This window comes from Zonotrichia leucophrys, chromosome 6 (genome assembly GCF_028769735.1).
Source record: "Zonotrichia leucophrys gambelii isolate GWCS_2022_RI chromosome 6, RI_Zleu_2.0, whole genome shotgun sequence".
In the NCBI taxonomy this organism is placed as follows: domain Eukaryota; kingdom Metazoa; phylum Chordata; class Aves; order Passeriformes; family Passerellidae; genus Zonotrichia; species Zonotrichia leucophrys.
This window is the reverse complement of record NC_088176.1, coordinates 12955364-12979710: the sequence shown is the minus strand read 5'-3', so window position 1 is coordinate 12979710 and position 24347 is coordinate 12955364. Positions and strand designations below refer to the sequence as shown.

At 57.9% G+C, this 24347-nt stretch overlaps 3 protein-coding genes across 9 annotated transcripts in view; 1 reads left to right on the top strand and 2 right to left on the bottom strand.

Annotated features, from left to right (window-relative positions):
• Positions 1–336: 336 nt before the first annotated feature.
• Positions 337–5425, bottom strand: TWNK (twinkle mtDNA helicase). The gene is made up of 5 exons (XM_064716128.1): positions 4043–5425; positions 3311–3551; positions 2536–2643; positions 2055–2196; positions 337–1485 (listed from the first exon to the last, which is right to left on the bottom strand). Exons 1-5 carry the CDS (start codon positions 5301–5303, stop codon positions 1231–1233), a joined length of 2007 nt encoding a protein of 668 aa, XP_064572198.1. The 5' UTR covers positions 5304–5425; the 3' UTR covers positions 337–1230.
• A 38-nt stretch (positions 5426–5463) lies between these two features.
• On the top strand, positions 5464–6517 carry MRPL43 (mitochondrial ribosomal protein L43). The gene is made up of 3 exons (XM_064716130.1): positions 5464–5653; positions 5991–6103; positions 6286–6517. The coding sequence occupies exons 1-3, from the start codon at positions 5523–5525 to the stop codon at positions 6498–6500; spliced, it is 459 nt and encodes a 152-aa protein (XP_064572200.1). The 5' UTR covers positions 5464–5522; the 3' UTR covers positions 6501–6517.
• A 50-nt stretch (positions 6518–6567) lies between these two features.
• SEMA4G (semaphorin 4G) overlaps positions 6568–24347 on the bottom strand; it is a 29521-nt gene continuing 11741 nt past the window's right edge. For 3 of the 7 annotated variants that reach the window (XM_064716122.1, XM_064716123.1, XM_064716124.1), the window contains exons 2-17: positions 14865–15078; positions 13567–13715; positions 12990–13052; positions 12812–12910; positions 11617–11710; positions 11313–11426; positions 10958–11124; positions 10641–10810; positions 10333–10477; positions 10033–10255; positions 9831–9946; positions 9355–9506; positions 9121–9182; positions 7776–9039; positions 7459–7586; positions 6568–7372 (exon numbers count right to left, since the gene is read on the bottom strand). In XM_064716122.1, the coding sequence (XP_064572192.1) occupies positions 8183–9039; positions 9121–9182; positions 9355–9506; positions 9831–9946; positions 10033–10255; positions 10333–10477; positions 10641–10810; positions 10958–11124; positions 11313–11426; positions 11617–11710; positions 12812–12910; positions 12990–13052; positions 13567–13715; positions 14865–14988 (2535 nt within the window). In that variant the 5' untranslated portion in view covers positions 14989–15078 and the 3' untranslated portion in view covers positions 6568–7372; positions 7459–7586; positions 7776–8182. Of the gene's footprint in view, positions 7373–7458; positions 7587–7775; positions 9040–9120; positions 9183–9354; positions 9507–9830; positions 9947–10032; positions 10256–10332; positions 10478–10640; positions 10811–10957; positions 11125–11312; positions 11427–11616; positions 11711–12811; positions 12911–12989; positions 13053–13566; positions 13716–14864; positions 15079–18547; positions 18563–24347 lie in introns of those variants that run through there. The other 4 variants (XM_064716125.1, XM_064716127.1, XM_064716121.1 and 1 more) reach the window with 4 other exon arrangements.

Here is a 24347-nt window from a genome sequence, read left to right as displayed (position 1 = left end):
CCCCCTGCCTTACCTCTGCTTCCCCAGGACCCTCCTCTGCCACCACCCCTGTCCTACCTGTGGGTGCTCACACCTGCACTGACAGCACCCAAGGGTGCTCTCCAGGCGAGCTGGTGCACCCCGGAAACCCAGGGCTGGGTGTGTACCACCTGCCTGCTCTGGGCCCTCATTATGGCTCAGGTTAAAACTATTCCCAGCATGGAAGTTGGTAATAATCCCGTGTGCCAGGGCTGGGGCAGGATGCTCAGTGCAGCAGGGACATCATCAGGGGGGCACCTCCTCCCTGGCCAGGGTACCCTCCCCAGACCAAGGGTATTCCAGTCACAGAGACAAAAAGACACTCATATTTATGCTTTAATAAAACTAGAAAGAGGGAAAAAAAAATCAAAGGGATTAGACCAAGATCCAGCCATGGACACTCCCTACCATGGCAAGGACTAGTCAGGTCACAGTATTTGCTGCCCATCAGCCCTGAGGACAGGGGGGATGGCAGCTCCCCCAAACCCAGCAGAGTAAGGCAGGACTGTTCCCCACATGATTTTATTGCTGGTGATGTCCCCCCAGAGAAAGGGGCTTGGGAGACCCTGAGCAAAGAGGGCCAGGTCAGGCACCAGCCCAGCAGGTAGAAACAGCAAGTTCCATGTAACACCTGCTCCCACCCTGGAGCATGAGCCACCCACAATCTCCCACACTTTCCATCACCATCCTTCCCTTGCTGGCTCCATCCCATGCAGGATTGAGCCCACAGACCCCATTTGTGACAGGGAGATTTCTACTACATGGCCCTCTGCATAGTTGCCTCCCACAATCCCCTCCCACTTTAGTGACAGCTCAGGATTTCAGCTTCATTTCAGACACAATTTAACGACCTGCTCCAGGTCCAGAGACACCCAAGTCCCGGACCTGCAGATCATCTCCATCATCATCCAGCTCACTCTGCCTCCACTCCCACCATGCTCCCAGCACTCAGCACCAACATGGAGCAGCCAGTGTTTGTCAAAGCATCTTCCCCATCCACTCTTCACCAGGATGGGACCACTCTTCCTCTCATGGTGGTCCCCCATTCTCAGACACTGTGCTGGTGGTCAAGAGGTTTGTTCATGCAGGAGAAATGGCCACAGAGCCCCATGGCAGAGGCTTCCAGGGAAGAGAAGCTGGCATATTCCAGCCTTGGGCTGCCAGAACTAGGATCTGTTCCTCCAAACAAGCTGAGGAAGAGACCTGCTGGGCTCATGGCTTCTTGGAGGCTCCTGAGCCTCCCTCCACGATTTTGTTGGCTAAAATCTCCTTCTCCTCCTTCATCTTCTTCAGCCTGACCTTGCTTTTGGAAGATGAGAAGGAGAGCGAGGCCTTGCTGAACTCCAGAGGGAAGATACCCACGTCCCCGTCGAAGCGGTTCTTGGACACCTGCAGGTAGCGCTTCCCTGGCCCGGTCACCAGCTTACGGTCCTGCAGGATCAGGACGTTGTCGGCCTCCTGACTGGCCTGGGGTGAGGAAAACATCTCCAGAAGGGTGCCAGGAATGCTGCCAGAGTCGCAAACACTTTTCCAGCTGCTTTAAACCCTTTTACAGGGCACCCCATGGCACAGCAACTCCAGCATTTCCCCAGCACCAACCCCTTGTGTTCCCCTGGAATGCCCAGTGACCCACCAAGCACATCCTGTGCCACAGCCCACCCTGGAGAAATGGGATCACTGGAGGGCTGTGCTCAGAGAGCACCTACTGCCCACAACTGCAGGGCTGGTCAGCATCACGGAAGAGACTGGAATACTCAGAGCCCGTCCCCACACTCTCCCTCCCTCCCTCTTTAATTATCCCCTACTACATTCCACCCACAGTCAGTATTAATTAAATGCACCTAAAGCCCCAACAGAGCTTTAGCTGACAATCGGTTTGCCCTCTGCCTGCATCAGGACTCTGGGAGACATTCCACACCTTTTAAGTCCCCAGTGATGATCCAGGGCATTGATGGCAGCTGAGGACAACTGCCCAACACATCCTAGCCCCTTTCTGGGAATACACTGTGCCCAAGGGACAGGAAGGGCCAGCTCACCTTAGCAGAGCCGAAGATGGAGGCTGTCTGCAGCTCCTTCTCGTCATCCTCCTTGCGAGGATGGATGATCAGGGTGATGTGGCACGTGTTGTCCGTGGCAAACTTGCGGAAGGCACCAACGATGAAGTCCTGGGCAGCGAGCCTGCCACAGCAGCAAGAACAGGGTCAGGGGCTGGCACTGCTCAGTGGCAGGAGGCAGTGAGGTGCTGATCCCCACAGCAGAAACCACCCAGGAACGTGAGGCAAACAAGCCCACATGGGAAGAGGGATGTGGTATGGCAGGGATGGCTGGTGACCTGCTCACCCCTTCCCACCTCTTCCTCCTTAGGGCACTGGTTGCCCTTTAATGAAACAGAGTGGCCAGAGAGGAGTAATGGTGACACCCTGTGCAGAACCCCAGACTCTGGAGTGACAACTGACAGGGACAGCTCCAGCAGTGAGGGTGACAGAGAAAGGAAGGGTCAGATTGAAGGAGGACTACCTGTCCACAGAGAGGTGCTCGTGTCCCATCATGAACTGGAGATTGTCAACAACCACGTGGGTGATGTCGTACATGTAGACCGCATGCTGCATGGTGTCAATCACTGTCCTGAGCAGAGGAGATCAGGATCAGCCCCAGGGATTAGTGGAGGTAGGGATGGGAATGCTGAGCCAGGCAAAGGGATGCAGAGAAAGAGCTGGAAGGTACCAGGTCCTGATGGGATGTGAGTGCACCCCACCTCTGCACCTCCCCCACTGTATAGCAGGTGCAGCCCCACCCCCAGGGAAAGGTAGCTGGGATCAGAAGGAGCCAGCACTGCCCACACAGTCCCTGTCTACTGCCCTGCAATGCCCCCAGCCCACAGGGATCCTCAGAGCACACAGGGATGCATGCAGGTGAACAGTGCCTGATGAATAAAAGCGGTTAGAGGTGCCTGTTCTCCCTCTTCAGCAAACAACAGCACTGCAGGTAAGCAGGCTGTGAGGGAACATGTCCTGCCATGGGCACAGGCTGGCTTCAGAGCAGCACGGGATTAAGTCCCCACCTTCACCCCCACCCCAGAGAGAATCTGTGAGAGTCCCCGTGACAGGAGGAACAAAGGTGGTTGGCCACACAGTCCCCACACACCAACCCTGGGACTTGAACAGTCCCAATGTGACTCCTGCCAGCCCCAAATCTGTGACTCACTGCGGGGGAAGAGCCCCAGCTCCCCAGGGCCCTGCAGCACATGCCGTGAGGGGTAAATGCCACTGGGAATGGAGGTGCAGGACCATACTTGATGTTCTGCTGGCCATGGAAGGTCATGAAGTAGAGTGGAAGCTCCTCGAAGCGATCAGCCCACTCATCATACAGCTCTAGCTGGTCCTCCAGGCGCCGGCCAGCAAACTGTGTCAGCATGATTTTGGCCAGACGGACGTTGTTGATCTCAAAGCTGCCCCACAGCGTGCACACGCCCTGCATGCACAGGTCCAGTGCATACTCGCTGATAAACGTGGTCTTCCCACTGCCCGTTGGGCCTGGTACAAGGACAACAACAGGAGAATTAGCTGGGGGAGATGATCTGACCCATCCTGACCATGTTGGGGGGTTGTTTAGAGATGGAAGCACCAGGGACTGGGGCAAGAGAAGCCCATCTGAAGCACTCAGACCATAAACAAACTTCTTATGCCACACTACACACCTGGGTGCTTGGGCACGGCCTCCCACAGCTTATGGGTCTCCACAGGTCCCTGTGAAGGGCTGGGCAGCCAGTAGGGTGAGCACAGGGGTAAGGGACAGCCCAGAACTTCCTACACTGCCCCAGGCAGGGAGCCCTTCACCACATTGGCATGCACGGTCCCACAGAACTGAGGAATGCACCCCAGCCTCTCACACACCCGCAAGACAGGCTCAGCAAAAGCCTTCAGCAGAAAGAGACCTGGAAGACTCGTGAGGCACCACCCGCAGGAGGGTGAAGCCAGCAAACACCCCTCTGCTCGCCCTGTCCGCCAGTCGTTGTGCCCGTTACCTGTGAAGATGGTGAGCTCCCCTCTGCGGTGCCCTTTGAGGAGCTTGTTGAGCTCGGGGAAACGTGCCCACTTGACACCAGACACCTGTTCAGTGTTCACCAGCTCCCCGAACACCTCCTCGCGCAGCTGCCGGAAGGAGATGATGGATTTGTGGCTGGCAAGCAGGGCAGAACGCAGGATTTTGGTGACGTTCAGGCCCTGGTTCAGAGCCTCCAAGGGCCGGGGGTGCAGGTTGCCAGGGCGCACCAGAGAGCAGCGCTTGAGGCTCAGCTTGCGAGCAAAGAGCTTGGCAGCTTCCCAGGAGCGCAAGTCCTCGCCGAGCCACAGCGTGATGCGCTTGAACTGCTCCAGGTAGGGAAGCAGGGTGGGAGGCAGGGAGCTGGCCCCCCGCGGCAGGGCCAGGCTGGCCACTCCTGCCGCTTGGTGCAGGGCCAGGGCATCCAGCTCCCAGCCGGTTAACACTAGCTCTGTGTCTCGGCGGCCAATCAGGGGCAGCCCAAAAAGATTGCGATAGGAATCGAAGCGGGGTAAAGTCTCTTCCACGTAAGTTTTTGTGCCCCCCTTTTTCTCCACCCTCAGGAGCTTCAGGCCCTTCAGAGTCGCATCTTGAGGACTGAACCAGGGGAAGACGAGAGACCTGGCAGCCCTCAGATAACGCACACCGAAACGTTTCAAGGTGGCATCTGTCACCTGGGAGATACCAAACAAAGCCTTGGTCTCCTTGGTCTCCTTCTCATCCAGCAGCTCCCAGAGCGGCAGAGCCCGTTCCCAGATGCAGCGGGCATCCTCGCGAGCCTGTCGCATTTCCTCCTCCGTCTCTTCCGAGCTGGCAGGGGGAATGGGGGTAACGCCATGGTGCCGCATTTCCACGTTAGCCTGGAAGTCCTGCCAGGTGCCCTCGGCCAGGGTGGCAGTGCACAGGAAGCTGCCCGTGGTCTTGTCAATGAAAAGCGTGAACGGGGCATTGGCGGACAGCGGCTGGTCCCCGCGGTCGCCGGTGAAGAGGCTGGGGGTGTGCAGGCAGCTGTACCCATCGTGGAAGGGGATGTCCTGCGCCCGCAGGTACTGGCGAATCTCGGTGATGGAGACGGAGGGCGCGGGCCCGTCGGGGGAGGGCAGCACGCCCTTCTTGTAGCGCCGCTGGCCGAGGCGGCCCGGCGCGCCGGGGCTCAGCGAGGCTCCCTTGCTCCTGGCCCCCCCGCACAGCAGCGGCAGGAGGCGGCTGGCGGCTCTCCCGGGCCGCAGGGACACCAGCGCCATCCTGACCGCCCCGGCACCCGCCCGAGCCGCCGCCGCTCTGCATGGGCGGCTGCCCCGCGGCCCCCGGCCCCGCCGAGCCGCTCAGGCCGCAGTCCCCACGTGGGTGCGCACGGACACCGCCATTGCCGCTCCCGCTCCCGGCGCGTCACTTCCCGGCGCGGTCGGGGCTGCCCCGTCCCGCCCCTGCCGCTGATTCCGGCTCCGGGTGAGCGCGGAGCCATGACGGGCCGCGGGTCTCCCAGCCGGTTCCTGACCGCCGTGCTGCACAACGGCGTGGGCCGGTACGTGCGGCAGCTCCAGCGCCTGCAGCTCCTCTTCAGTCCCACCGCCGCCGACGCCCGCGGCGCCAGGTACCGCCGGAGGCACCACCCGACTGCCGGGGATAGGGCGGGGGGAGCCTGCTGACCCCTTAAGCGGCTGGACGGGTCTTCCCCGGGCCTGTCAGCGTGGGGAAAGGACAGTGCTGCTGTCGCTGATCACACGGGGGGCAGCGGCGGGGTGGGACCCCCAGCCTCCTGCGGGAAGGGGCAGGAGCCGGAAGGCGGCACTGGGGGCATCACCCCAAATTCTGCGCTGTGACCCCTCCCGTGGGCTCGGCACGGGCGGACGGTGACCCATGTCTGGCGGCTGTGGCGATTCGGCTCTTCTGTGGCCCGGCTGGGGCTGAGGGTCCCCTCTGGCCCCCAGGCAGTTCGTGGAGGAGGCGGCACAGGACTTCGCCCGGCAGCACCCCGATGTCGTCCTCTACGTGAGCCCCCACTCGGGCCCGGGCCCGGCCCCTGTGCTGCGGGCCGAGTACTGTGAGTGCTGGGGGGCTTTGGGAGGGGACGGGGGGGGTCTCCCTGCCCTGCCCCAGCTCTGTACCACCTCTGCCCGGCACAGATGGTGCCAGGGCAGCTGCTGTGGGATGGGGGAGCAGCAGGTGCCCCCCGGAGGCTGTGGAGGAGGGGGATCGCAGCCTGACCCCCTCACTCTGCTGCAGTGAACGGGACGGTGCGGGACGAGCTCATTGCCAGCAAGACGAGTGAGGAGATCGTGCAGCTGGCCACCAAGCTGGCCAACCAGTCCGGCCTGGACATCATCCGCATCCGCAAGCCCTTCCACACTGACAACCCCAGCGTCCAGGGCCAGTGGCACCCCCTCACCAACAAACCCTCCATCCTCACCGTCCAGGGCCCGCGCCTGCAGCCCGAATAAAGCCTCCTCCACCCCCACGTCTCTGCATCCATTTCTCCTGCCTTTAGAAGAACACTGTTACACCACGTCCAGACAGAGCCATTTTTATTGCTGGGGGAATGTGGAGCTGTGCATGAGGAGTGCCAGACACAGAGTGATGCCCCTCCTTGGAGGGTTGCGGGTGGTCCTTGGGGTAGTCCTTGGGGGTGGCTCACTCCCCCTTCTTGCAGCAAAAACAAGGGCTGGGGCAGGGTGACAGAGTGTGCAACTCTTGCCTTGTCCTGCTAAGCCTCATTCTCTTGGAATAGGAGGCCTGAGCTGCAGCTTGTGAGAGACCCTGGGGGTTGTCACCCATCTCCTGTTTCCCCTACAGGGCTGAGCCCTTGGCCATGTCCTGATCATGGAGCTATGAGCAAGGAACATGGGGGAGGACATGGACCCCCACAGGTGTGTCCCTCCCCAGCTTCTCCACTGTCACCACACTGTCCCTGGAGCATGAGATGCTTCTGTCACCCCCATCTCTCAGTCCCCAGGAGGTGGCAGTTGCAGAAACAGTTGGGAAGATTTAGGGACTGTGGCTGCTCCATGGAAAGTGCCATGAAGAGAAGGCTCCACAGGGAGGCAGGCCCTTGTCCAAGATTCTTCTTCCTCACTATGTGAGGACATTTCCCTGCCCACGCATTTCACCATGGGTGGCAGGTCTGTGCCTGAATTTCAGTTCACCAACGGCCCTGCACAGGAGGGCAGAAACGTTGTGCTTGGAGCCACAGGGGCACTGCAGACACCAGGGGCATGTGGATGATGTGCCGGTCCCTTGTCATGCTGTAGGGCACGGTGGTGGCTGCCAGTCCTGCTGCCAGTGCATCTTGCTGCCTGCTGCTGCATCCAGTGCCCTGGGAAAAGGGAGCAGAGCCCTGTCTGTCAGGGTTGGAGGCCCTGGGGGTGCCACCTCCCCAGTGCACCCAGCCCCATATTTCACCTGTGGCCTCTTCTGGCCTCTGCAGTGGGCACATGCCCCTTCACCAGCTGCTCCAGGGTATTCAGGACATCAGCTCCTTGCCCTGTCTCTTGTGCCTCGCCAAACCATCCTCTCCCAGAGAGGAAACCCTGAGGGGGCAGATGCAGAACAGCAGGTAGGGGCTGGAAGCCACTGAGACCACCCCTCACAATGTGAGATGTGTCCAAGGCCCCTCTCCTGCCTGAGGGCTGGCAGCTGGGAAAAACCCACCAGCCCTCCATCAGCAAGGGATCCTGTGCCCTGTCAGCCCTCAGCCCCCCTCCATGCTCTTCACCCACCTCTCAGCAGCTATCCAGCTCCTGTGTGCCAAGGGACACCCAGCCAAGGCTGGCCAAGTCCACACATCCACAACAGCGTCTCTCTCACGCCTGGGTGAACAGACAAAAACTCTTCCCTCCCCATGGTGTCCACCTTCCTGGAGCTCCTGTCTCCAGCTCGTGGCCACTGTCAGTGAGTTTTTATACATAAATAGAGCTCAGAATTTAAATAGGTATTTGTTCCTTTTTTTCTGTACAGCAAGTCTCAGAAGTGAATGAATGCCAAAGGAATGGCTGAGCCTGGGCCCGGCCCAGCTCTGCCATCAAGGAGGTAGTTTTGCCTGAGACTTGTAATACTGCTGGCAAAGGGTGGGAGAAGGGACTGGAGGGGAGGAGGGCCCCACTGGCAGGACCCCCCTCCCCAGCCCCTACACGGAGCTCTCGTCCAGCTTTTCCACCAGTTGCGTGTGTTTTCGCTTCTCCAGGATTTTGCTGAGCTCCTCGGTGAAGGACGCGCTGTAGAGCGGGGAGGCCAGTGGCTCCTCCTGCTGCTGCAGCAGCATGTAGCTGTTGCCGTTCATCTTGCGCAGGACGTTGGGCAGAGCCCCCACGCCGTTGGTGAGCTCGGCTGGCAACGGGGGTGGCACTGGGGGCGTGGCAGCCGGCTGCTCCTTGGCTGGGGAGGTGGCAGCTGTGGGCGCCTCACCGGGGATGATCCGCAGGCAGCCGTCGGGGTAGGTGAGCTCTTCCTCCTCCTCCTCGCGGTGGCCCTTGCGCAGGCAGTTGGCCGAGACGGTCTGCAGCTCCACGCTGGCTGGCCGCGGCTCCCCTAGCACATACTTGCCCTTGCGCTTCTCCAGGCAGGACATGTAGAGGAGGATGATGCTGAGCACGGTGCAGAGCACCACCAAGGTGACGATGGCAGAAATGTAAGCCACCTTCATGTCGTTGGTCGTCTGGCTGGCGGCATGGGGTGATGGGGCAGCCGTAGGGCTGCGGGGCAGCTCGGGCAGCACGGAGAGGCTGTAGGTAGCCAACAGTGTCCGGAGACCCTGCTCCTCGCCGTAGCAGCGGTACTCGCCGCTGTGCTGGGGCAGCGTGTCCGTCACCAGCAGCCCGTCCACCCCCACGCGCAGCCGGTCCTGCCCCGTGCCCAGCACTTCGCTGCCGTTCATCATCCACACGGCTCGGGCCAGGTTGGAGCGCTGGTCGCAGGGCAGCAGCACATCGTCCCCCTGCAGCACCGTCCGGTTCTTCCACAGCAGGGAGCCTGTGGGGACACGCACTGCCTTGCACCTCTCCCAGCTATTCTAAGGGATGCTGGACACCAGCATCCCCGTGGTCCCGAAGGGCAGGAGAGACTCACCCCGTCCAGAGCTGCTCCGGCATCCCTTGTTGCCACTTTGAATGTCCTGCACCAGCCCTGTGCTGCAAGGCATGGGGGGCTCAGCCATACAGCCTCAGCTGAGCCCCCCCCTTATGGGGGTCACGGCCACCAGGAGACCCACTGTCAGATGCCAGACCTTTGGGGTTGGCTCTGAGGTGATGTGAAACAGCGTGGTCATGGGGACCCATCTGCAGATGGGCAGCCCATCCCTACCTGTCTGTGGTGGCGATGGTGCGGCATGCCCTGCCATCCCAGGCACAGTAGGGGTCCCGGGCGAGGATGCAGTCATAGCAGGAGGAGTACTTGGCACAGGAGGCCAGGGGCACCTGCACGATCCCGCTAGCTGCCCCCACGTACAGGCTCCTCTGAGGGGGAAAGGGCTGCCTCAGTATGGATCTGGCATGGTGCTGCTGGGCTGTGGAGTGCACCATGGTGCCCAGAGATCCTCCCCAGCCCCACAGCACAGCTCTCCCTTCATGGGTGTGCACAAGAAGGGCCCCCAGCTCCCAGTCAGTGCTGATGGCCAGGCTGGTTCATTTCCCCAAGCTACCCTCCTGGGCTCCAGCACATGTCCCGAGCTGGGGTGACCCAGGAGTCACATCCCCCCCAAACCCCAAACAGCAGAATGACAGCTTCACAGCATAAGCATGCCCCATGTGTAGTCTCCTCCTACTTGCTCCACCCCTCACCTGGATGTGGGAGATCACTAGGCTCTCCACAGGCTGCAGGTCCCTGAACACCTGCACCTCCTCCACAATGTGGATGCCAGAGTTCACCACCACAGCCTTGTGGATCCAGCCATCCCCTGGAGAGCAGAGCAAGGGATTCAGGAGGGAATGTGAGGTGTGGCCTTTGCCCAGCAGAGGCCCATCAAACTCATCTCACACTCACCTGTGCCCATGAAGAGCACATCGTAGGAGTGGCCATCCAGGGCCTGCACCCTGTCTACAGCCAGCTGGCTGTACACCACGTTCTTCTTCACCAGGAGCGGCTCCCCGCCAGCTGGCTTCACCTCCTCAAACATAAGTGGGTGCAGCTTGACAAAGTCCAGGACACTGTTGGGCAGGTCCTGCGAGGAGTTGTAGCCCTTCCTGCGGGAGTGGTCCGTGATGCACTGCCCAGGGGAAACAGGGGTCAGAGAGGAAGGCAGCTGCCCCATGCCCCCCCTGCTCTGCACTCCTAGGCACTCACAGAGCCGGGCCGGGGCTCAGGAACTGCACCGTCGTAGCGGGCCCATTTGCGAGCCCAGTCCTGGTACTCCATGTAGGGGCCCTCGAAGGCACGCTGCACTGCCGAGATGTCGTAGCGGCACACGGCCGAGGCCTCCATGGTCCTCCTGAGGAGCAGAACCTCTCCTAAGCCTGGGCAGATACATGGGTGCTCCCAACCAACGCACCCCCAGGTGCTCAGCACCCGCCTGCGCATCCCCTCGCACATCTCTGGCTCCCCTGGTGCTGCAGACTTTTAGCCCCGATCCTTTTGGCTGCTGCCCCACTCACCACTGTGCTGAGAGTGTGAAGGCAGCGTAGAAGACAGTGCTGGCCCAGCCGCCCCCGTCCAGGCTGCAGACACTGCGCAGCACCTCGTAGTAGGGGATGTAGCAGACCAGGCGTGCCTTCATGAAGGACGTCCACTTGCGCTGCAGAATCTTCTTCCCCCCCACATCGCTCTGGGAGGTGCAGAGAGCATTTCTGCACAGGCTGGACAGTTGCTCATTCCCCTCTGCCTATGCCTCAGTCTTCCCACAGGCGGAGGCATGCTGCCCCTGCACCAACAGGAGCAATTCTTGGCTCCCTGTGGCTGGGAGCGTGCCTACCTTGCAAACACGGGCAACCCGGGCCACTCGGGCCACCTGACTCTTGTCAAAGAAGGATGTGGTCTCCTCTCCTGCCCGCTCCATGAAGAAGTAGTAGATTTTGTCATCATCACCCACAGGGCTGTCCCTGCTCTCCCGGACCAGCACAGAGGTCACAAACTCAGCATCTGGGGACATGGAGCAAGAGGTGCTGATTGGAGACCAGAACAGAATGGAGAATCCTTCCCTGCCTCAGTTCATTCTCAGAGCAAACCACATAGGATTCCAGAGCCATCCCTCACGCCCGCTCCACACTCTCCAGGGCAATGCACAGTGTGCCACAGCCCATGAGATGGGAGGGACAGGGACATCTCACCATTCAGCCAGTGCAGTGGGGACTCCTCCGTTTTCAGTGGCCGCTGGTGCAGGTTCCTCCGAATGTCGGGGAGGCTCCGAAACTCGTAGCGTGTTGCTGTGTACAAGCCTCCATCTGTGCAGGGCAGGTGCCCATCAGCATGGCCCTGCAGCCTGAGGACAGCCCCACAGGCCACCAGCACCCCACTGCCCCAGGCAGACGAGTTGCGGGAGGACCACTGGCACCCCCTGGAGAGGTGTTGGGATGGGGCCATGGTCAGTGGCATCCTGCATGTCCCCACCAGCCCCAGAAAGGTGCTGCTTACCCACAATGAGCCCAGTGTAGCCACGGGCAGGGTCATATGGACACTTCTCCTTGCCTTCTTCAAAGTGAGATGGCAACATGAACCTGTTGGCATCCTTGAGGGGGACAGGGAATCAGGTTAGACAGGAGGGGACAGATCCACCTCACCTGCCAGCCTCAGGCTCTCTGCTGAGGCTGCTACCAGGAACAAAGTGATGCCCATAGCCATGCCCTTGTCCAAGTAAGAAGAACCCCTCTGGCACCCTCCGGCTGGTCAGAAACCACACAGCCAGCTGCAGCCCCCAGCCAAGAGTGGGTAGAGGGCTCTGGGAGGAAGAGGAGCCCCAGCTGGGTTTTGCACGGGCATAGGCAGGAGCCAGCCAGTGCAGCCAATATTCCCAGACAGTGCCTGGTTGGCAGATGTTGCTCAGCCAGCCTGGAGTCCCCCCAGGTGCTGTCCATGTCATAGCAGGAGTTACTTTCTTTGGGGTTTGCAGTTCAAAGCACGTTAAATAATGACAGGGCCCTTCCAGCTTGGCAGCTCCTCCACCCAATTTCCAGTGTGTGTGAGGGCCAAACCGGACCAGCAGCACAGCCATGGGAACAGGCACAGCCTCTCCAGGGCTCCCTGGCCACACTGCAGGCAAGGTCACGGGGCCCCTTTGCCCCCCAGCTCAGGAAGGGAGGTGGGCAAATGGCAACTGAGTCTCCACTGACTCAAGGAGCTACACTGCCAATAAAACACGGCTGCTCTTGGACACATGAGTCACAGCCATGTGTAGACTCTCAGACTAGCACAGGAAATTCCTGGGGAGGGGCTGCTGAGTCAGTTCTGCCCCTGTCACCTTTCCCTGGGCACGCATACCACCTGCCATCAGCCACTCTGCAACAGCAGGCAGTGGAGACCAGGTCCAGGACTGGTGCATCCTATCCTACTGAGCCCACATGTGTCCCCCATGGCACTGATCCATCCCCAGCCCTCTTGTTTGGGGTCAGAGTGCCAGGGTGGGGACTCATGGCATCTGCATCACACTGGCCACATCCTCAAACCTACTCACCCCAGCCTGAGAGTCACTCACCTGGGAGTGAGCCAGGCAGGGACAGCAGCAGAAAGGGAGTGGGGCTGGGTGGAGATGGTGGGAGAGGACAGGGCTTGCGCCTCTCCAGGGTGACACAGTGGCAGGGGACAGGGGCAGCTGTGGCTGAGCCATACTCACGATGGCGGCGCAGAGCGGGTGGAAGGCGTAGGTCCCGCAGGCATAGAGGTGGGTGCTGTTCAGCCGCTGCAGGAACCGCACGTGGTTGAAGCACTCGGTCTGCAGAGGAGGAGGGCAGGTGTTACAAGCCGGGAAAAGTAGGGACAGCCCCTCCCTGGCACCCACCCAGCGGCTCTACCTTGTTGTTTTTGCCCTTCTGCAGGCAGTCCATCCTCTTCTCCGGGGAGGCTTCCCAGTGGATCTGCAAGGGGAAGAGAGACTGCTACTGCATGACGCCCCATCACTGCATGGTCCCCCTGTCGCTGCAACCTCCAGCTTTCATCAGAGCCATCAGAGATGATAAAATCCTTATTTATTTGTTTGGGAGGGATGGTTGCTCAGAACACAAGATGGCACGCTGCACACATCCCACCAGCCTGGGGCAAGAGTGTGGTCCCACACCCCAATTAGTGGACAGACATCCCAGAGCACTGCAGGAGCTTGGAGGATTTTGGGATATCCTTCCCTGGGGGAGAGTGTGGTTCCCTCCCTGCCCTTCATTCTGCTGGGGTGACCCTGAAACAGCAGCTCTGAGCTTGGGTATATCTCCCACTGCTGTCCCCATGCTGGGGAGAAGGACCAGGTGTTCACAGGGGACCTGGGGACAGACTTGGGGACATCACCTCCAGGCAGGACCTGAGATGGTGAGGTTGAGCAGGGATAGAGTGGCCACAATGTGGACAGGGATTGGGCAGCGTGGCAGAGGCCGGGCTCACCGTGTGGTGGGAGCCGTCGGCCACGTCGCTGGCGTTGAGGGCGAAGATGGCTCCCCTGGCGCCCACGTAGAGGATGCCCCGCTCGTCCTCCAGCAGCAGCGTGCTGTAGTTGAGGGTGTGCGCCGTGAAGCGCCGGACTCCCAACAGCTCTGCAAAGGGAACAGGGGGCTGAGGGGGACCGCGGGGCAGGCACAGCGCGAGCCACTGGGAAAAGACAAGAGAATGGAGCTGGAAGTGGGTGGGATGGCGCTTGCTGAGGTTATCAGGCAGGCAGTGCTGGGTGACAGCAGTTACAGCAGGAGGAAAGGAAGGGAGAAGGTTTGGTAAAAGGTAAAAGGCACTAATTGGGCTCGAGCTCACAGAGGAAATTTCTCTCCGCTAATTAAAGCACAGCTCAGGGGTGGGAGCTGCAATGTCTGCGCTGGGCACGAACCTGCCATGTTGTTTGGGAAACTGCTGAAGAAAGCAGAAACATGCTGGCAGTGACTCTGTCTGTGAAGTGAGCCCAGCCAGCCCAGGGAAGGATAAAAAAACCTGAACCAAAACTGTCACACAAGGGGAGTGATTCTGGTGTGAGGCTGAGTGCTCCTGCCCACCAAGCCAATGAAACCATCCAATTTGAGGTGCTGAGAAGTGTGAGGTAAGTCTCAGCCCTGGCCAGAGGGACCAGCAGGAAGTGAAAATTCTATGAGGCTTGGGATCCTGTAGTCAGCTGGAAAAGAAATGACTCCCCATCTTTCCCAGAAAAGGGCACCCCAGCTACTAATGAAACTCTCCCACCATCGATTGCTGAGTTGAGCCTCACTAATGAGGTCAATGATGCCATGTGGATCCCCAAGGGACAATGACATTGCTGGGCTCACTGACACCGCAGGGGCTGGAGGTCAAGAGCTCAATGTCAATTAGAGAAAATCATGGAAGAAAGTTTCCTGCTGACTATTTGGGCCATGAGATGCCAGCTCAGGTGAGATGTCCCGCTCAGAACACCCTCCAAGGGCTGCTGGGCAGGGCCAGGGGTTGGTCAGGGCTGACTCCCTGTACATCCTCATCCCCCTCCGGCTTTAGGGGAGATGATTTTGCCATGCTCTTTTCTTTGGGGCACCCAGTACCAGGCAGCCACGTGGGCCCTGATTTCTGGAGCCCAGGGGATTAGAGACCTCCATGTAGCCACCCTCCTCCCATGCTGAGCCCCCTGCTCCAGGTGGGTGGCAAATCTTAGATGCAGTCACAATGCACCAAGGCCAGTGCCAGCAAAATCCCAAACCTCACTGCCACCACCAGGACCCACATCCCCTTACCATCAAAGGTGACTGTAGTCCTGGGGGTGGCATCCAGGTCGGAGGCAGAGCGCCGTGACGGGTAGCCCATGGCTGCCGCTGCCATGAAGAGAGTTGTCAGGAGATGTGCCGGCCCTGCGCTCATCTTCCCGCTCTCTCAGCCGCCGGGCCGGCACAGCCACTCCTCAGCACGGCCTCTCCAGCTCTCTGGGACAGGGCTGGCCACCAAACCCTCCTGAAACACAGAGCGCTGGCTCAGACACTCCTGCTGTCCCAGCGCCTCACGAGCAGGCAGGCTTGGGAAGGAGCCAGCTGCACACACGCATGGATGCTTGACCCAGCACGGCCTCAGACCAGGAATGGCTTCAGGGAAAAACAAACCCTCATTTGCTCAAGGGGAAAGCAAGGCATAGCACAAGGCACGGAGCCTGCAGCCATCACGGAGCACGGAGGGGAGTTTGAGCACAGTGACCTTCTGCAGCATCCCCCTGGGTCAGCAACCATTCTGTCAAGCAGAGAGCTGCTGCTGAGCACTTGGGTCAGCTGCCTGGAGGTACATTTTCCCCCAGGTCTTCTCTGGGTCCATCCCTCATTCACCCCCAGCCTTTTGCTCCTGCAGATCCCCCTGACTGAAGGATATGTTTCAGCAGAGGCAGCTGGTCCCCCATTGCATATCACACCAAAAAGCAGAAACATTTTTCCCTCAAAAGCAGAGAAAGAGAGCCCCTCTGTGGGTCTCTTGGCACACAGGGGTACCCCAAGTCCCACTGCACCCCCAGAGTGGCTGCAGCAGGAATGGCAACAGTGAGGGTCCTGGGAAGACCAAGGTCACCTCTCCTTCCCAAAAGCCCAGCTGACCATGTCCTGCTGTGCAAGGACATGGTCCTTGGCCCCAGCTTTGCCTCCCCTGAAGTGATGAGACTCCAGAGGACCGGGGAATTGGAAAGGATGCTTCAGGCACACAGGGATGTAAGGTGAAGGAAAATCTATACAGGAACCGCTTGGAATCTTCAGCAAATCTTTTCAAGATGAAACAATTTTTCCCTACTGCATTTTTCCACAAGATTTCAGGTTCTCTTTCATCCCAAGCTGCCTTGAAGCTCCACATCTACTTCAGCTCTCACTTTCATGCATTCAAACCCCATAAATATCCCCCACCTCTCCCAGCTGCACTGAGCAAAGCCACTAGCTCATCTTGCAGGCACTAAGGAGGAAAAAGATGACTGGGTATCTCTGAGCTGGAGAGCTCCCAGTAAGCAACCAGCACCTAAGTATTTGCTTAGAGGTTTATAAATATATATATACACCCACATATAGATATATATATATGAAAAACCCAAATACCTGACCCTGTAGAGAAGCTGCTCAAACACGCTCACTGCAGACAATTTCCCTGAAGCAAATACTTTGCTGAGTCCCAAGAAGAAGGGAGGTAAAACCAAGGTGAAGAGGGCTTTGGGGCTGAGAAGAAGTGAGGGGCCGGATGTGAATTCAGCCCTAGTTCTGGAGCTTGCATCAAGTTCTGGTTCCTTCAAGGGCTTTCAGACACAAACCTCACACCTGCACTGGCGGCTGCCTGAGAGCATTCTGGGAAGTGTGGGAACTCAGCACATCCCGCCGGATGTTCAGAGCTGCCGAGAACCCTCTCGGGGGGCTCGGAGACCCTGGCATGTTGCCCAGAACACCTGGTGGCTTGATTTTGATCCTTCTAACGAAGTGCCACCTGTGTATGAGGCATGAGAGCCACACAAGTTTGAACGGTGCAAGAAGGATGTGTTCACAGGGTGAAAATGTAGATTTTAGAATTTTTAGTATAGGGGTTATGGGGACAAGATGGAGGAATCAGGGTGTGTCCAGTCCTCCTTCTTTCTTCTTCTTGTTCTCCATTTTCTGCTGTAATGTTGGCACTTGGGGATTGGTTTAGAGTAGAAGTGCATTGTCTAACATAGGTGATTGGTATTGGGAATTAAAAGTAAATATGATATACGTCGTTTGTAGTATAAAAGACGACACCGCCTCGGGGGCGGTCAGCAAGGCCCGTGGCTGCCTTGCTGAGCAGATCTCGGCTGGGAAGAGAGAAAAATTTTGTAGATAAGAAATAATAAACAACCTGAAGACCGAAAAGTGAAGAGTCCAGACTCATTCTTCGAAGCGCGGGCTGCCTCAGAACCATCCCACGCATCTCAGGGCAGAGACCAAACACCCGAACATGAGAGGGAATGAGGCAGATGGGAAATATTTCTCCCTGCTGTCCCACTGTCCCCCCAGACCAGAACAGAGCACCTAAGAGCATCCAACCCTGGGTTTAGGCAGGGTGCTGCATGCAGGGCTGAGCTCCCTGGGGAGCAGATCCCAGAGCAGGCTCACTCCAGGTTACTCCTGTTTCCAGGACAAGCCCTGTACAGACAGAGGGTCTGCCCATGAATGACAGCACAGCAATGCAAGGCAGGTGAGTGCAGACGGACATCAAGAAGAAACAATGTGCTTTGGTGGCACCATGTCTAGCACGAGCCAAACCCACCAAGCTTTGGGCAAAGCCAGTGGTGGGGTCACACCTGGAGCACCAAAGCACCCCGGCCAGCCCCATGCTGACACGTCTCCATCCCACCAGTGGGAGCAGGACCACTCTGGAAGTTACAAGGATCCTTCCCCAAGAGTCCAGATGGGGACAGAAGTCCGGAATCATGCACAAGCCACAAGAGCTGCTGCACCTGGGATGGGGAAGCAGAGTAGAGGAAAAACCTCCTTACGACAAGGCAAACAATGATCTCTCATAAATGAGTAACAGCCCTGCATGCTGCTGGGCGCCCTCAGCTTATCTCCCCTGCACAAACAAACCCTGAACTTTGCCTGCTGCTTGGCTCCCGATGTGCCAGGGAGCGGAGCTGGGAGTGCGGCCGGCCAGGGTGGCAGGGATGGTGTTTATCACAGGCCCAGCATGGTGCTGCGAGCCAGCCCCAGCTAACATTAACCATCGTACACACTGAGCCAGTACAGGGGGAAAACAAAAATATATTAAACTGGGAGGTTGTGCAGGGTTCCTGGCTGGGCAGGGGGGAGCAGCTTCCCATGCTGTCAGGGCTGGGCTCTTCTGCTTTTTCCCGTGAAGCAGCTACACCCATTTCCAAAGGTTCCTTTGACTGAGATCAGATGTAACTTTGTCCTAAAGAACATTTAATCAGTTACGTTGTAAGAGCCAGTTAATATTTACTCAAAGAGAAGGGCTGTTCCAAGATTCCCTTTTTTTTTTTTTTAATTTTCTAGTTCTTATTTTTCATACCTAGAATGGGGGAGAAAAAGCAAGAAGGAACTGAAACAATCCTTTGCTCCCCTCAGGTCAATACCCTGGTGTGCAGCCACACCAAACACCCCCAAACCCATCACTTCCCCCTTGTCAGGATGCAAGTTCTAAGCTCAGGGTGAAGCTGAGGGCTCAGGCAGGAAGTAGAGGAGGTCTTGATCTGTGGGACTCACCACTAGGACTGGGGGCAGATGGATTACACAAGTCCAGCACTTCAATGAGAAATAGAAAAAAGCTGGGAATGGAAACGAACAGTTTTCTCTAGGGAAGGGAAACAAAAAGGGGAGATGGAGAGGCTAAAAAGCAGCAGCAGCTCCAAGAAAGTTGGAGTTTAAGAGAAAAACGTCCTAGAAAAGCCCACCCCATTCCCAAGAATGAGCTCCCAAGTCCCTTGGCACCTCACCTACTTCCCAGCGCAGGGGGCCGACATAGGACCTGATGGTCCAGCCTCAGCTCCCACTGAGGCTCCCGTCGCTGGCCGGCGACACTGAAGAAGCAGGACGGCGGATGCAGGACCCAGGCACAGGACTGGCGGACACCCCGAGAGGGGCGAAGCCAGGAACCTGCTGCTCTGCTCACAACGCGCAACATCCACAGAGGCAAAAGCCCACCCTCCTAGCACTGGCTTTCAGTGCTCCTACGGGCTTCAGCCACAGCTCCCAGCACGGAGCCAGGTACCGCCTCTCACCGGTGGGATGTTTGCTGGTCCCTGGGGAATGCAGGAAAGCAGTGGGGCAGCAGAGGCGTGCAGGCGTGGGTGAGCGCACCGGGGAGCGAGTGAGCCCCGGTCAGGTCTGACTGGGTTTACTGGGTCACCACGGCAGCTGTGTGAGCATGACTGTGCTGGCCTCAGCCTCCCACCGGCAGCCAGGCACAGCACACCCAAACGGGCTGGCCCAGTCGGCACCTCCTTAAAATCCCCATGACCAGCGTCTCCGAAGGAGCAAAAAGCTTTTGATGAGTGAATTTCACACTCTCACCAACGTGGATCTGGCCAAAGAAACAAGCCAAAGCTGCCACACTCCTCAACAGCCACTGCAGCAGGACATTCTGTGGGCATAGGAGCCCCTTCCCAGTGCCCCATGGTCCTCAAAGTCACAAGGCAGCAAAACCTGGGAGCACAAGGTGTTTGCAAGCTGCACTGTAGGAAAGCTGTGCTGTCTGTGGGGCTGCCAAACATGGAGAGACCACAGACAAGGTCTCACAGTTCCCCCATAGACGTTTCCTCAAAAAAAATTATGCCAGCTTTTTAATTTCAAAGAACTCAGGAGAAAGAATGGAAGTGGTGCATGGGAGCAGCACTTCTCCAGCTTACCCTCAGCATCCATTCTGGATGGCAGGACAGATTTGCAGAGTGGGATAAGACACTTTCCCATCCCACTCCTCCCTAGACAGCTTATAGTTGTTCCACCAAGATCTAGTAAAGCCCAAGCAGGCTCCCAGAGTGGCTGCTGGACATTCCTCCTCCCTCATGGGCTGCTCCCCTTGGCATCACAGACTACAAGCAAGCCCTGCCAGTTTCCCAGTGAGAGACAGGGATTTCCAGTGGGTCTTCTCTGGGTTACGGAGCAGCAAAACAGCCTTAACAAAATCCTCATCTGGCACTGCACCAGAAGACACCAATTGCACTTTGCTTTTATTTGGAGCCTGGGCACTCCAAACCCCATGCAGCCGATTCCACTCTACGCACTGATGCCAAGCCTGGCACATCCCCCTGCAGCCACTTGCATTCCCACTGTCACTGAAGTGTCCCACCCCCCAGGTCAGGTTGCTCTCAGGTTCAGCTGAAACAGCCTGGCCCGTTCCTGGGGCGGGCTGGGGGAAAGGCACCTGCCCCAGGGGATGGTGAGGTGGGGAGAGCTCCAGGCATGGGAACAGCCAGTGAATTATGGCAAGGGAGACAGGGCTGGCCCCAGCCTGGTGTGAGCGCGGTGCACTGCGGGCCCCCCTTCCCTGGAGGCGGCAGGCCTTGGGTGGGAAATCCTGCGAGATGTGGGAAGAGGAGCCGGGATGGAGGTTGCCAGGCAACTTTAATTCAGCCCTTGACGAACTTCCAGCACTTTGCTTCTGCTGCAGAGCCCAACCAGAAAATGATAAAACATCAGATCCACCCCAAGCCCATAGTGTCCATCCATTTGTTCCAGGAGTTTGCTCCTGGCCTCGTGCCCAGATTGCCCTGCAAGGACACGGGTCCCCCGTGGCAGCACCCCAAAGGCCAGCCCAAAACAAGCCGCTGTTCCCGGCACAGATCTGCAGGGGCAGGATTTGACCCGTGGGACTGGGCTGGCGCTGCTGCACAGATATTTCTCAACCAGACAGGATTTTTGTCAACAACTCAAGAAAAAAATGCAAACTTGCCAAATGCCCTCCAGGAAGAGGGGACCCGTGCTGGGTCAGGGAGAGAAGGAGCACACTGACCTCCTGGGAGCCCCTCCCTGGGTTTATTTTTGCTTTCCTTAAACAAAACCATGCATGACCCTGAGGTGCTTCAGCAGACACACACTAGAGCTTCCGCCATTCAGGAAGCAGATGTACTTCTCCTTTACCCAAATTTGGGATTTGGGCACAGAGAAGGGGAGGAAGAGCTGCAACATCAGCTCCTCTCACAGAGTATCCTGCCCTGCTCCGGACGCAAAGCCCCCACGCAGAGCACAGCCATCGTGGAGCCAGGGAGGCGGGTGGGAGGCTCCTGCAGGCCATGGGAACAGGCTCCGAATTCCCACAGCAGTCCCCACCAGCCACCAGCAGAGGAGAGCACCCAGAAATGTCTGATCCCAGAAATGTCACGGCAGGGAGGAGACATGCGAAGCAGCAAAGTGATGGATGGGAGAGAGAGTCGGGACAGTTGGGGATGTGGGACACTTTAAGGGGCGCCAGTGCTGGAGGGAGCCAAACATCCCTGGAAAGACAAGCTGAGCAGTCAGCAATAAAACTTACAACAGCCCAGTTTCCAACACATTTGCCCTCCCTCGCCCCCACCAGCCCCACGCCTTTATCGACATCCCCCTGCTGCATTCCTGTGGGGAATGTTGCCCACCCCACAAGAGGCAGGGATACATGGTGTCATCCCTGCAGGGCTGCAGGGATCAGGGTGTGTTCGCTTCTCCCAAGCTCCCTGTTTTCACTAATCTCACAAGAACTCGTTCCGCTCCTCCATCAGGTCGGGTCTGATGTGGAGCAGGAGATTCAAAGGGGCTGCCAGGCAGCAACAGAGCTCAGTGCCAAGTCTCCATGAGAACTCTCCAGCCATTCCCACCCAAACCCACCCAAAAAAGTCCGACTGAGAAAATAAGGAAAGCTGCTCTGCCCTGCGCCATGGCTGCCAGGCACAGGGACAGCATTGCTCCAGCTGCTCGTGACACGACACAAGCAGACAGCAAGAGCACAGTGCCCATGACAGCAGAAGAGATCACTCCTCCACTGCCCACCCAAATGGAAAACCCACCAACACTGTCTGTTAGCTGAAACAGTTCCTTGCCTGGGTCCAGAGGCCTTGCCAGGAGATGGTCCAGAAGGGTGCAAGGAGGGGAGGCTGAAGGGCAAACCCTTGCAGCTCAGTGGCTGGACTGAGAGCACCAAGGGATGCCACAGGCAGCCCTGGACAGAGCAGCAAAACTCCCCCCACAGGAACAATTCCTCACACACTGGAGGCCATTAGCTCTTGCAGGACAGCAGTGAGGACACAGTCCCTGCGGCTCTTCCCTCTCACAGCACATCTCTCCTCTTTGGAAAGGCCGCAGCAGCAGCCCTGGGCTGACCCCACAGCCTGGGAGCACCTGAGAGAGCAGCAGGGAGTCGTGCAACAGCCGGGAAGTGAAACCGGATGGTGCCGAGACTTTGTGGCTCGCTCTGACTCCACTCTCACGCCTCCATCCCAGGACACGGGGGAGGCAGAGAGAGCCACCGAGCCCTGAGATAGGGGATACACAGCCCTGGGGCTCCCACCTCCCCCATCATTAGGCAACATCACCTCCAAACCCCAACAGGCTCCATCCTTTTGTCATTTGCAGCATGACAAGCTGCACCGCTGGCCGGCAGCCCCTCGGCAGCCTGGACAAACGAACAGACAGACAGCCCTCCACAACACAGCAAATTCTCCCAGCAAGGGGGCGTCTGCATCCAAGTGGCTCAGCACTGGATGTGATCTGCAATTCAGCCTTCAAAGGCTTTGTGGCTGAAGCACATTGTCTCCTCAGCAGAAGCAACAAAATAATTGTAGAAATAAATTCCCAGGAACAATTAGAAAGAAAACAAGAAAAAATCCCAACCCTAAATGTAAAAGGACATCTCAAAGCCAGCAGATTTCAGGGCTTTTTTTAAAGCATCTGAATCCATTTGCCCGTCCCTGTGGCTGCACTGTTTCATTTCACTGGGCTCATACAATGCAAGACACGGAATTAACTTGGGTGTTTGTTTAGAGCCGGTTTGTCTTCCAGTTATTTTCCAAAGCCAGGTTTGAGTTTCAAAGATGTTTCTTGGCAATGCCTGGGGTTCCCGCCGTCGGGACGGTGCGGGGCTTTCCCAAGGGGAAACAGAGGCTCACAAATCCCACACGACCTGGGGTCCCCTTGGAAGCAGGGGCAAGAGGTGGAGCACAATCCAGCTTGTCTGCAGTGAACATGGGGCTTTCTGCTGCAAGCCTGTTCCTCTCCCTTTTATTTATTCCAAAGATAAACTGTTTTCTTTTCCAAAGTCCAGCAAAACCAGATGACGGGAGCAGTTTTGGGGCTTCCAGTTTCAACATCTTCTTGTTTCCTTTGCTTTCCCTCCAACAAAGCTTCAATTCGGGGTCAAACCCAATTTTGATATTTCACTTTGCATTCAAAACTGCACAGCACAAAGCAGTAACATCTGGCCTTTCCCACAGTTGTTTGCATACCGCCAGCTTTGTTGCCCCAAAATCAGATCCCCACATGATTTACATGGGCTGGGCTTTGCAACAGGCAAACAGTCTTCCTCTGTCAGGTAACGGAGGTCGGATTGTACCTGGAGGGAGCTTTTAAGCAACAAGAACACCAGAACCCAGAGCACACCCTGAACCACGAAGCTGCATCCTGGCCCCCACACAGGTTACCTGGAGCCTGAAACCCTGGGCTCCCTCGGTCTCTGAGCAGCAGAGCTCAGGCCCCAGGAGGAAGGAGGGGGTGGCTTTGGTGATGACCTTGCTGTGGCAGAGCCCTCATGCTTGTAAATCACGAGGGGCTGGTGGCAGAGCTGGCCAGGAATGGAGGAAGGGAGACGGCAGCATTTCCTCCTGAAGCAGCAGCCAGGCAGGAGCTCTCACCTTTGAACAGGAACAGGCACCCACCCAACACCACTGTCGGGGGAGTTACATTAAAAAGTCTGGGGGCATCACCTCTCCTCTCTGACGGGAAGCAGGTCCCCGGGACGGGCCCCCTCTCACGAAATCACCCATCACATGAGGTGCTTCCCAACAAGTCTCATCAAGATGCCAAGCAGAGCCGGCGGGCAAGTGCAAGGAAATTCCCCACACGCGGCCAGGCGAGGCTGGCACCACATCTCCCCTGCACGGCCCGGCAGAGGCCCCTCAGCAGCCTTGCTAAGCACACCTGCACCTTTATCCCGGCACATGACCTGCCAGATTTGCTGAATAAACCTCCCAGCTCCAGCAAACCCGCTGCATTCCTGGTGGGTAAAGTGGTGAAATGTTCAAATAGATGTTGGAAAAGGCAGGGGGGGAGAACAAAGCCTCATCTGCAGCAGCTGAAAGGGTGGTTTGGATTTGTTGCCTTTTTTTTCCCCCCTCAGGTTGCAACACAAAAACAAAGTCCTGATAGGGATCTCTCCTGCTGGGGGGCAGCTCCCTGCCCCTCATCCCTCTGGGCACAGCAAGCCTGGCCAAACCGAGATGAAGCACAGACCTGTCCTGCAGGGCACACACGCAGCATCTGCGGCTGCCGGGGTCACCCTGCCCAGCTTCGGGGTTTGGGGGGGGGCCCCAACCAGCGCCTGACGCACAGGGAAGGGAAGCAGCCGGAGCCCGCAGTGGCAGCCCAGGCAGCACCAAAAATGCCGCCGTTGTTATTAATAATTTCCCTGCATCTGAGCAGAACTGCACTCCTCATCCATTTTGGGAATCCTCTTTGTCAGAGGAGACTGGGGTTTTTTGCACCCGAAGAGGCTTTTCATGGTTCCCCCTCCCACTTCACGCTCTTGGTTTAAAGGCCACGCACAAGTCACTG